This window comes from Microtus oregoni, unplaced genomic scaffold (genome assembly GCF_018167655.1).
Source record: "Microtus oregoni isolate MIOR12 unplaced genomic scaffold, Mior012 000021F_ref0000039, whole genome shotgun sequence".
In the NCBI taxonomy this organism is placed as follows: domain Eukaryota; kingdom Metazoa; phylum Chordata; class Mammalia; order Rodentia; family Cricetidae; genus Microtus; species Microtus oregoni.
The window spans coordinates 8602510-8614566 of record NW_024543080.1 but is presented as its reverse complement, the minus strand read 5'-3'; the positions used below and the strand labels follow the sequence as shown (position 1 = coordinate 8614566).

General features: G+C 37.4%; 1 protein-coding gene across 4 annotated transcripts in view; it reads left to right on the top strand.

The window, feature by feature from the left end:
- Slc4a4 (solute carrier family 4 member 4) overlaps positions 1–11342 on the top strand; it is a 331040-nt gene extending 319698 nt beyond the window's left edge. For 2 of the 4 annotated variants that reach the window (XM_041671196.1, XM_041671198.1), the window contains 4 exons: positions 583–744; positions 4361–4457; positions 6542–6621; positions 7246–7382. In XM_041671196.1, coding sequence (XP_041527130.1) covers positions 583–744; positions 4361–4457; positions 6542–6585 — 303 coding nt within the window. In that variant the 3' untranslated portion in view covers positions 6586–6621; positions 7246–7382. Of the gene's footprint in view, positions 1–582; positions 745–4360; positions 4458–6541; positions 6622–7245 lie in introns of all 4 variants that reach the window. The other 2 variants (XM_041671195.1, XM_041671197.1) reach the window with 1 other exon arrangement.
- Positions 11343–12057: the final 715 nt, after the last annotated feature.

The following is a 12057-nucleotide window of genomic DNA, read 5'->3' as shown; positions in this document are numbered from 1 at the left end:
GAATTTGTTGTAAAGAATAAATGAACTAATATTTCCTAAGTGTTCATCAAAGACCAGTAATATGATAAACATTTAGTTTATAATATTGACTAGTTTTTAGAAACCTGTATAATTTAAAATTTTTCAATAATTAGGAATTACATGCAAAGTTTTTTTTTATCTTTAAGCTTTTAATTTTATTAAAAACCAAACATGCAAGTAAATGGTTTCAGAAAAAAATTACCTCTCATTCTAATTGATTTGAATATAAACATACATTTTCTGATCAAATATAATCATATGTCTTTATGAACAAAACAAAGTGGATTTTGACTGGTATTTTTATCAAATAACTTCCCCAAGGAGTTGGTCACTGGGAAAGCAGTTCTGTTGGACCCTGAACCAGTACGGATTTCTGCTGATGCTGATGGGCTTATGACATCATCTAACATGACATGTTTGCTGTTGATGTTGATGGGGAGCATAGCAGCATCCTTATGACATCATCTGACTTGACCTGTTTGCTGCTGATGTTGATGGACAACATCATCAGCATCCTTATGACATCATCTGACATGACCTGTTTTATTATTGTATTTCCAGATCTTGGCACTTGTAGCTGTCAGAAAAGGTATGGACTACCTCTTCTCCCAGCATGACCTCAGCTTCCTTGATGATGTCATTCCAGAAAAGGACAAGAAAAAGAAAGAGGATGAGAAGAAAAAGAAAAAGAAGAAAGGAAGTTTGGATAGTGACAATGATGACGTAAGGGAACATTGTTTGCATGTATCTGTGCTACATTAGCCCTGTACTTACATGCAAATAGTTTTCATTATCTCTCCATAACTCTTAAAAAAGATGGGAAGGTCTTTTTCTTGAATTATCCTCATCAGTGCCACAGTCCAGATGGTTCTCCTATAGGATTAATTATAGTTAGGTGATTAATTTGAGAAATGAAAATATTCATATTCTTTAGATCATGTCATAGAAGTATATATGCTTGAGATCGAGTGTGATATCTATAATCAGTGCCCACAGAAAATTTAGGCTTTATTTTTCTTATATATGCATGTGAGTGTGCGCACACACACACACACACACAAGCATGCACACAGAATATGAGAACTCAAACCAGCAGCCTTTTGAAAGGATTGTTAAAATGGTGCTTTCTGTGGATTTTTTTTGAGGGGGGGATTACTTAGCCATATTAGAAAATAATGGCCTCACATTAAAATTCTGTGAACAAACAAAGTGAATTCTGAATGAGACTTCTATCAAACAACTCCCTTTTGAAGACTGTGTGTCACTCAGTGAGCAGTTCTGTCAGGTTCTAGATCTATGGAGATTTCTGCTGGTGTTGGTGTGGCAGCAGCATCTTCAGCATCCTTATGACATCAGCTTGCTTGTGGCCCTGCAATCCTAAAGTAGGAATATAATTAATTTTTAATTCATAACTTCAACCCAGCATGCCTTATCTCCAGCTGTCATAACAAGTCCTTAAAGTGCATATTTTTTGTTGACATTTTTAGATAAGGAAATTTATAATGATAAACATTGACTTTTTATTTTTCAGAACCAAAAAATCATTAGCTTGAGGTATTATTGACAAATGAGAACACATACATTTAAAGTGTGCAGTGTAGTGCCCGGGCATGTATATTAAAGTCATTTTTCTAGGTGTGCACAGCTGGCCATAGCAAAGCCAGAGCTCCCACCCGAGCTTCTCTGTGTGTTCATAGTTGATCGGGCTGTCTGGTTGTATTCTTCTTGTAGAATGTGGATATAGTACAGTAAAGGGAAGCAACAGACAGAATTGGATTTTAGATAAATTGATCCAATAAGAAAAGGCTAAATGTACGAGACACATTAAGCTATAAAGGGCTCTGAGGGGACTTCTGTGACTACCACCATCCATCTTCTGAGAGAGCAGGTCTATAGATTTTCTCTTTCCACTGAGGAAGAAGGAAAAGCAGAACATGTGTTTAAACTCTGGCCGAGGTGAGCGTGCTGTATTAAAAAAGAACAATATTAAAAAGAATATTAACTAGAAATCAAAACTTGAAGTGAATTTTTGGACCATTCAAGACAAAAGCAAAAGGTTGGCTGGAATATTAAAATGATTAAAGCAGTATTTCATGTTGAATTTTTAAAATAGAGACCTCAGTTCATGCTCACAAACATCAAACCTAAAATCATCGCACATCATTAACGTGCAAGCTAATATTATGGATTGTTCTCTATTACTTAAAATATTACACAACCTTTTGGGGTTATCTTAAATTTGTCCCTCTCTTTCATGACAAAAGTTGAATCAAATGAGTTCCTTAAACGAACCCAGAATTCTTAGGTATGCTTTTTGATGACTCAGACTCACACAGTGCTCTTGTTTTGATAGTATTTACCACTTTCTACTGCATCTTGCAAATACGTTCTTGGGAAATGTCTTGGGTGATGCTAATTTCTGTTCCTCCTCTCTATCACATTCCTATCCAGACAGTAGATGTGTGCATTTGGTTATACACAGTGAGCATGCTAGGCAGTGTCGAGTGTATCAGGGCAGTCGGTTCTATATGTTTACCCCATTATTTGAAGGCTACGCATTGGAAGTGTCTCTCTTGATACTCAGATGATGTGGCCTCTTGGGTTACATGTGTCCGTACTGGGACTCCAGACTCACAGTTCTTATATTTATTACAGATATTGTGAGAATTATGCCTTACCAACATTTTATCTGCTCACAGTCACTTTTGAGCCTGCCTAGTAGTCTCTAATTAAAAGTTGGTTTGCCCAAGTGTCTGGGTGTAAGTGCTATTATTTGGGGAAACATTTGAAAGGAGACTTCTGTTTATGGGATGGTCATGAAGGAAAATCCCATATATTAATCATAAAGGAATTTTCATTATAAGCAATAGATTTTATCTTAAATTTTTTTAAAGATTAAAAACTCAAACACCCATTTCTTTTTTTTATTTCTGAGCTCACGATGCCAGAGAAACACTACTGAGTCTGCACAGTCCCTACCCTATTCCTTTTCCTCATCCTCTTCTCTCTTGACCCTTTCTCTCAATTAGAGATTGTTCCCTTGATATTTTCAGTTAATACATAAATTGGATCTCTTTGGTCCAAATATGGACTTGGAATCAATATGCTGATTTTCTTAATTAATTAATTTTTAAAGTTCTTGCATGTTATATTAGTATATGTTGAGCATGGTCCCTCTCATGTCCCTGCCCTCACCCTTCTTCCTCCACTAGTTCCCTTTGTCTCCATAGACAGTTTTACTTCATGATTTTAGGTATCTATATAAAATCTAAAAATGACAAATGAAAGAAAACTTATGATATTCATTTCTCTTAAACTGGCTTAATTTGACTATTGTGATTGTCTCTAATTGCATCTAACTTCTTTCAAAACAACTTGAGTTCATTGCTGTTTATGGCCAAAAGAAAAAAAAATGTATTCGTGTGTGTGTGTGTGTGTGTGTGTGTGTGTGTGGTGTTTTTTGTCCAGATTCTGCTATTGGACACTTAGTGTAGTTCCATAATTTCACTGTTGCATAATACTGATATGATCATTGAAACTTTAAAAAATAAAATAATAATTATGGATCTCTATGATATTTTGGGCTAGTTGGCCTGCTTTTAAGAAGTTCTACAACTAACTATCGAATTTTATCATTTTCCTGATTATGATTCTCTATCTGATTATCCTTTTATTTTTCTTGGTATTTTTTTTTGCTATGTTTAAAATTATTTTTGGCACAAGCAAATTGGAATGAATTTTTCATCATGAAATAGTTTCTGAGAGTATTAACGTAAGGAAGGGAGACAAAGTCTATAGTGCATTCCTTCCTAGTGGTTGTTAAAAATGTCTTCAGATTGTTTTGGACAGGAAAATGGGTCAAGGTTTTCCTGGAGAAAGAATCAGAGAACATTGTAAAACAAAACATGAAATTTAAGACCATATATAGTTTGGAAATTTTCCTGGGTTTAATCTGTTTTTACAGGGAGCATTTTCACTTCACACCACCAAAAATCAACCAACAAAGTTTGCCATTGGGAATGCAGTTGTGGAACACTGTTCAGTTGTGTGTGGTTTGCTGATTCAGAATCTAACTATGGAACACTTTACAGTGTGGCTGTAGGAGTCTCCTTACTGTGGTTCGAGCCTCAATGAGCTCAATCCTATTAACTCAGAAGGAAAACAAATGATGGGTAGAGATGTGGAGTACTTGAAAAGTTAGGCAGTCGGAATGGTACCCAGTGCTTTTCTCTTTAGTTGCCATAAACGATGAAGTGGTAGGTTTGCGCAAACACTGGGGAGCAGGAAGGGCTGAAGTGATAGAAAACATTCTGAAAATTGTTGTACATTTCTTTCACAGTCTGACTGCCCATACTCAGAAAAGGTCCCCAGTATTAAAATTCCAATGGACATCATGGAACAGCAGCCTTTCCTAAGTGATAATAAACCCTTGGACAGTGAGTAGAACTAACCTCTTGCATGCTTGCCTGACTACAACCCACGCTTGTCCTCTAGGACGGCCCTCGGTTTGCCTCTTTCCTACGTGGTCTTTATTCTTTCCTGTGTGAAGACTGAAGCAACTCACTTCTCAGAAGACTTTATTTGAAGCTTTACCCATCTTACTTTTATCCATAACCTCTTATATATTTATTTAATGGTCTTTTTGCTAAGTCATCACCAGGGTTCTTTTTGTTCATTTTGTTTTCAATAGCTAAACCTATAACCGTATTTTTAATTTATTTTTCCCCCTCACTGATATTTAGAACTGCAACTTATATAGCATTACATCACTGTCTGTTACTGTTTTTCCTCCTTAGGTCTCAGTCAATCATCTAATTGATTAAAAGAAAGAAATTATACCTGGAATCTCTCTAGGATCAATGAATTATTAATGTTTAGAATTTAAAATACTTTCAATTAAATTAGCAGTTGTGAAATATTAGCAAAACTCTCTAGATACACCTGATTTATGTTTTTCTTCCTTCTATTTCATATTCACAGTTAGAGTTGCTCTGGTCTTTCTCCAGTAATGAGCTGGTGGCTACCATGTAATAGCATGTGAACTGTCATGTTTTCGCCTGTGCTTGACAGATCACGCTGTAGTAACATCAGTGAACACAGGAAGCTTTTCCAGTAGCATAAAGCAACTGCCTCCAAAACATGTCACGCTTTGGGCTTTCAGCTGAAGAAAATGTGTTCCTTTAGATCCAGCTATGCTGCAGAGGATACTGAGCTGGTATAGGAACGACAACAGAACCACTTTTATTTCTAGTGGATAATACTACCCTCTGTCAGTAAGAGGTTAGGGTTATCAAGAGAATTTGAAATTGGTAACTATTGATAAAATATGGGGTTTATATAATTATCAATTTCTCAGTAACAAACTACTACAAACCAGCACCACAGTCATGGTCTTTGACATTCAAAAATTCAAGAACTGTTGAGCTGCTGGGTCTGGTGCAGAGTCTCATGAGCTTGCATATTTGGCTTTGGCTGGAGCTGCAGATCTGTTTCCAACCAATGATCTTTGGCAGGAAATTTCACTTCCTTGGCTTGTGAACATTTCCATAGAACTCCAATGGCACAGTGCTATGGCTCTGCCCAGAGACAGACAGAAAATTCAAATAGAAGCCATGGTATTTCATGATAGAATCTAAGATTCAGCTGCCCAGGACTTGGCCCGCAGACTTAGCAGTGTAGGAAGGAGTCACAAAAGAACATAAACACCAGAAAATAGGATCATTGGACACCGTTTGAAGGCAGAGTACCCACTGCTTTTACAGAACAACCAGTCTTACCTTTGTTGTCTAACTTGTAAATATCAGTTACGAAAAAGCTAATTTTATGCCCATCCTTATCAATGGAAATTTGTTAGGAGTTTCTTTTAGAATTTAAGTTCCTCTATCATATTCTGCTTTCATTTTTCATCCCTGGATAATTAAAGGCAAACAAAGGCTGTAAAGGTTACTTTAAAAAAAATTTGCCAGTCCAGAACTTAAGACTTGTGATAAAAACTTATATACTATTTGTTTGCCCTGAGAAAATACTTTTACTGGTATAACTGATGGTTGATGTAGAAGCTTATATATGACCATTTTGACTCAAACTTTTCTAACGACGTGGTGATCTTTGTAGGCCAATGAAGAACAGAGTTGATTAAACTGGAGTTATATTGGATGCACCTTCAACATCTTTTTACCTCTTGAATAGCAACAGCTAGGCAAGACTGGGGGTTGAACATGGATGGAAGCTCAAAGACATGTATGAGACACAGAAAGGATGTTCTAGCCCCCATGGCAGGGACTCCCCTCTTACCCTAAAGGGGAGAGAGAAAATGATTTGGGCGCCATCACACTGCCTGCACGCTTAGCTTGATGCAATGTTCATCGATGCTGTCTAAACCTGATTTTCCTACTCTTTCCAGTTCTGAAAGGTGCCTTGGTTTGCATGAAGATTTTCACACTCACTCTAATGTACATTTTTTGCTGAAGATCTATTTTGTTTCATTTTTTATTTTTATTTTATTTTTTTGTCTTTCCAGGAGAAAGATCATCAACATTCCTTGAACGCCACACATCATGCTGATAAAATTCCTTTCCTCGAGTCGCTGGGTATACCAAGGTCAGCGTTTGCCTTGTGTGGTGGGATGCTGCAGCAGTCGGGGTGATGGGCAGAATTCCTTGTTCTTGGACTTAAATAAAGTACCTGGGGACACAGGAGTCACCCTAGACTTGCTGATGAGAAGCATTTGCAAAGACTGAGCTTTACTCTTAAGAATAATGGAAAACTTCAGTGTCATTAAATTAAAGGTCAGGATCCATATTAGCCCTTATGATTTCATTGTCATGCAGGGTGACTGGAGTTTCCTAGCAGCTTTCTTCAGTAGTTCCCTTCCCTTTAGCAAGGGTCTTGAAATGACAGGGCCTGTTTGCATCTCAGAAAACAGGAACATGCATGTCTTCAGGGCGCTTGTCGTGGCCCTCAATTTCTAACAGTATTAAGCACACGGTAGTTTCATTTTTTTTTTATTTTGAGAATTTTTTTTAAATATGAAATCTTGGGCAATTTTACCTGAGTTTGCTTTTATTTAAAAGTCCCTGTTCTTAATACACATGGAAGGGAAGGGAACAAATGGAACAGGTCGATAGATTTTGAGGGAGCCCCGAGCATAGGCATTGCGGGGATGATGATGAAATCTGTATTTACTCATTGCTTTTCTTCTTCTTCTTTTCCATTTTGCTTTAGTCCTCCTAGAACTCCAGTGAAAGCTGTGCCTCAAATTAGACTAGAACTTGAGCCTGAAGACAATGATTATCCCTGGAGGAACAAGGGAACAGAAACTACATTGTAACCTGTTTGTCTTTCTCAAAACTGACAGCTGTGTTGTTAACCGCTCTAATTTTTTTTCCTTTTTTCTTTTTCTTTTTTTTCTTTCTTTTTTTTTTTTTTGTCTGCGTATTTTAAAACTTTTGTTCGGTCACTGGCTGAATACTACAGTCACTCTCTCTGCTTCTCTCTTGCATAGGTAAAATCAAGACAATAATGTCCCTTTCCTTTAAGAAAGAACACAAAAAAGCACCTGGGGGATCATGCTTTCGTTTCCAGGTGTTCAGACGCATCCTCTGACATGTAAATCCCTGTCACTCAAGACACACGCACAGAGGCTGCCCTTGTCAAGCAGAGATCAAAAGTATTAAGCATTTTGTACCACCTTTTATGAACCTGTTGAAGGAACTTATGACCCAAGCTTAGAGCTGTGCTTACTGGCTTGCCATTGTCTGGTAGAGTGGCCCTTGACCTCCAGACTGAGTCCCTTCCTGCTTACAGAGCCCCCGAGGCTGGAAGAGTGCTGCTACCAACCTGCCCTTGCTCGTCAGCCCTGATCTTAGAGTTATCAAAAGCAGAAAACACTAATGGTACTTGGCTCCCTGTAGAGAAACCTTTGCCATCATTGTAGCAAGTGCTGGAATGTCCCTTTTCCTATGCAACTTTTTTAACCCTTTAATGAACTTATCTGTTGAGTACATTGAAGAATATTTTTCTTCCTAGATTTTGTTGTTTAAATTATGGGGCCTAACCTGCAACTTATTTTTTGTCAATTTTTTAAAACTTTTTTTTAATTACTGTAAAGAAAATGAATTTTTTTCCTGCAGCAGGAAACATAGTTTTGAGTAGTTCTACCTCTTACCTGTAGCTGCCAGGCTTTCTGTAAAAATTGTATTGTATATAATGTGATTTTTACACACACACACACACACACACACACACACACGGATAAGCCAGAAGGCTAGAACAAATTAAAAGAAAAACAAAACACCATGTTTCTAAGAATCTGTTGGGTTGCTGTTTTTTTCCCCTTTCTTCAAAATAACTGTAACTGTTGTGTGAAGGAGTTGGGGAGAGAACACGCGGCGGGGATGGTCATGCTGGGAGCAGATGCTGGTGTGTGGCATGTCCATGCCCCATGCAGTATTGGTAAAGATTTCCTTATTTGAATAATTTGTGTGCTTGTGTATGAGCTCTGTGTGTGGCCGTTGCACACTTATGCAAAGTCAGATAAAGAGTGACAGTAGACAGAGGAGAAACTTGCCAAGCCCCTTGTGTCCATTTCCATAAAACCAAACCACTGCTGAAAAATCTCCTAAGGGCCAAGAAATTCTTCATGGAAATTCAGGTGAATATATCCTATTAATTACTCAGACATTCATCAACATCACAGATACAGTTCATGTCTGTATTTGCAGTACAAAAGCCATAAGAATATTAACAGCCCCGTCACACATCTCTAACGGGAAGAAAGCACATAGACCTACAAAGACTGTTTAAAGTGCTCAAGTACATGGGTTTATAGAACACGGTGGTTGGATCACTTAGAATATATATGTGTGTGTATGTGTGTGTATATGTATGTGTTTCATTATACCGTGTTAACCTTTATTAGCCAAACTGACTGTGGCATTTGATTTTTAGTAAGTCACATTATATACTGAGTGTATATTAAAATAACGGTTTAGATATGAAATCCACACTTTGGGATTTGTATAACAACAATTGTAATGTACACTCACTGTCAGGCATTACTAAAAGAATTAGAGAAGCAGAAATGAACCACATTTTGGTTCTGTGGTGTGCTCTTATGGACCCCCAATTTCTTAGAGTAACTAAAATATAATTCTGTTCTCCTAAAATTTTGATGATAAGCGTTCTATTATCTTAACTCATTTTTACAGTATTTGGTCATCTTAAAACTTTAAATTTTATAGAAATTAAGCAGAAATGACATCATAAATAATCATTGAAATGATAGCAGGAAATGACATGGTATTTGTAAACTTCTCAAGTGATGATTTTTACATCACATTTGTATCCAGAGCTATTAAACGATAAGATGGTTATCGTGTATTGCCTAGTTTTCTATTAAACCATGTAAGTAATCTTACCTTTTTAGCGATAGAAACCTCAGTAGAACGTTTAAAGGCATGCGTAGTAAAGGCAAGTCCTTCTTGATGTTAAATCAAAGACACTTTGTTTACTTTTCTAAAATCTCTGGAGATATATGTATATGTTTATATATTATACATATACACGCACAGATATATTCTAATAATGAATCAAGTTTATTTAGAGATCCATGGTCCCTTTCCTCCTTTTCCGAGAGTTCCTGAAGTAATCTAACTCAGGATTCAGTTAAATAAAATCCTTTTTTTTTTGACTGGGTGGATGGTTAGCACTCACGAAATGAGCATAAAGTCATACCTTCCTTTTGCTGCGAGGAAGAGTTAGCACCATGCCCTCTCATGACTCCTGTAGTTCCCGCACTAACCAGCAGATCCCCAAATTTCCATGGAAACACCCCATTATCTGAATCTGGCTGAATTTGCTTCTTGGCTGATAACTAACCAGATTTTAGGGTGGTTTTGTTTCTATGTAAACTGGACACAAATATAGCAATGGATTCTTTATAATGCCTTCCTACCCTTCCTTCCTGGCTGTGAATTTGGAGATTAATGTTTCTTGAAGACTCAGAGGTGTTGACCAGGAATACTGTGGTTGTGCAGACCGACTGTGCAAAGGAAGATATGTGGGCTGAACCTGCCTGTGGCTTGCAGAAGCCTTTGGTGATGCTGTTCCTTTCCTACTGTGTGCAAAAACTACTTGGAATCCTAACCATTTTGTGTGTCGGAGCCAGTGTTGTTTCAGCTTCTCCTTCCAGTAAAGTTGAGGGATGGGGCTGGGGAGTACTCCCTTGAGAAGAGGTAAAGAAAACCTCCCTCCTCATCCCCCACCTAAGAGAAGGGGTGTCTGCTGTCAGTCATTCAGCTTATGTGCATTTTGGGCACATGTAACAACACACACAGAGTAAAACCTTTGTTGGCTATGTATCGGTGTTTAATAGAGCAAATGATTGTCTTCCATGTTTTTGTTTCTTTTTTTTTAAACTGTGTTAAAGTACTTGAAATGTATCGACTGCTGACTATCTTTCAAAAACAAAACCATTTGAGTTATATTGCAGAGGTTGGCATTGATCGGAAATGGGACAAAGTTTTCTTCAATCTTTTTCAAACCACTTCATGATTTTGGTGCAAGAACCTGAGATGCTCTTCTTTCTAGCCTGTGCTATTCCCCGTCTGCTCTCATCACTCTAAGTGACTGGAGACAGTCAGCAGACAGCAGCTCTTCCCTGTCAGAGGAGCCTTGGGAACGTGCAGATGACTTCACTGAGCTTCGTGGCAGCCTGAAATGAAAACCCTTTTGTAATACCTGTGAATCTGGCGACTCGCGTGTTGACCAGAGATTTGGATATAGCTTATTCCTGGTTCATTTCATTGTGCTCTATGGATACACACAAGAATCCTGAATTCTGTTTCCTAGGCAAATACTGCAACTCAGGGCTAATGTCACCCAGTGAATCCTTAGAGCCTGAAGTAACTTTGTCCCAGGCCGGCAATGCACAGCGATGCAGACTTGCCTCCTTGCAGCCGTTTGCAGGGCTGGTCCATATCCGTACACATTACTGCTCACCATCAGTACGCACTTTCAGATAGTCTTATTTTTATTCTCTTAAGTCTTTATTAACTTTGGAGAAATGATGCATCTTTTTATTTTAAATGAAGTAGATCAACATGGTGGAACAAAATGATAAAGAACAGAAAACATTTCAATATATTACTAATAATCTTTTTCCAATATGAAACCTAAAATTCCTATAACATAGTATTTTACAGTTTTATGAAGCTTTCTATTGTGACTTTTATGGAATTAAGAGATGAAGAAGATGAGATATTTTAGCATTTATATTTTTCAAAATTAAATGTATACTTAAAATAAAGTAACTTTATGCATTTGTGGGTGTCGAGTGCTTCTGTTCAACTCTGACTGAATGCTTTCTTATGTTGCTTGGATGCTGTGAAAACAAGTGAAGTCTGAGTGAGCGAGAGCACCTGCCCTCCGACTGTGGCCATGTCCCCAGGCAAAAGGATATAATAAATGCCCCCAAATATAGAAGAGTGAAGTCATATATTTTATTGTTAACGAGGTGTTCTTGTTCAAAGTTTATAGTACATTCATAATGAATAAGGACAATGAGAGAAAAATACTGTCATTCTTTTTTTAGCTACTAAAATAAAAAATATATCATTTTCTTGAATCTAGGATGACATATATACTCAATTCCACAAGCAAACTGAAAGGCTACAACGTATTAGCATCCATTAAAAAACAATTACTCAAATGAATAAAATACAACAATGATTTTTCCCCATCAAAAATTGATTCCCAGAAGATATATTGCACACACTTCTCTCGGGCCAGCTTGAGCTTTCATCTAATATTTAAATGTCTCTCGGAAATGTCATTCTGGCCCTAAATTGTCATTAGAGAGTAGTGATAATGGCAGGTGAAGCTGATGTGGGGAAGATGAGAAATACTATTAGAAGCAGAGGAAGTTTGTGTTGGAATGCAAGCAGGAAGGCTTTGTCTAGAACAGTCATTTGCTGTATAAGTTTCCTGAGGCTCTTTGCACATCTGGATATGTGGTATGGTGATGCGATGGCAGAC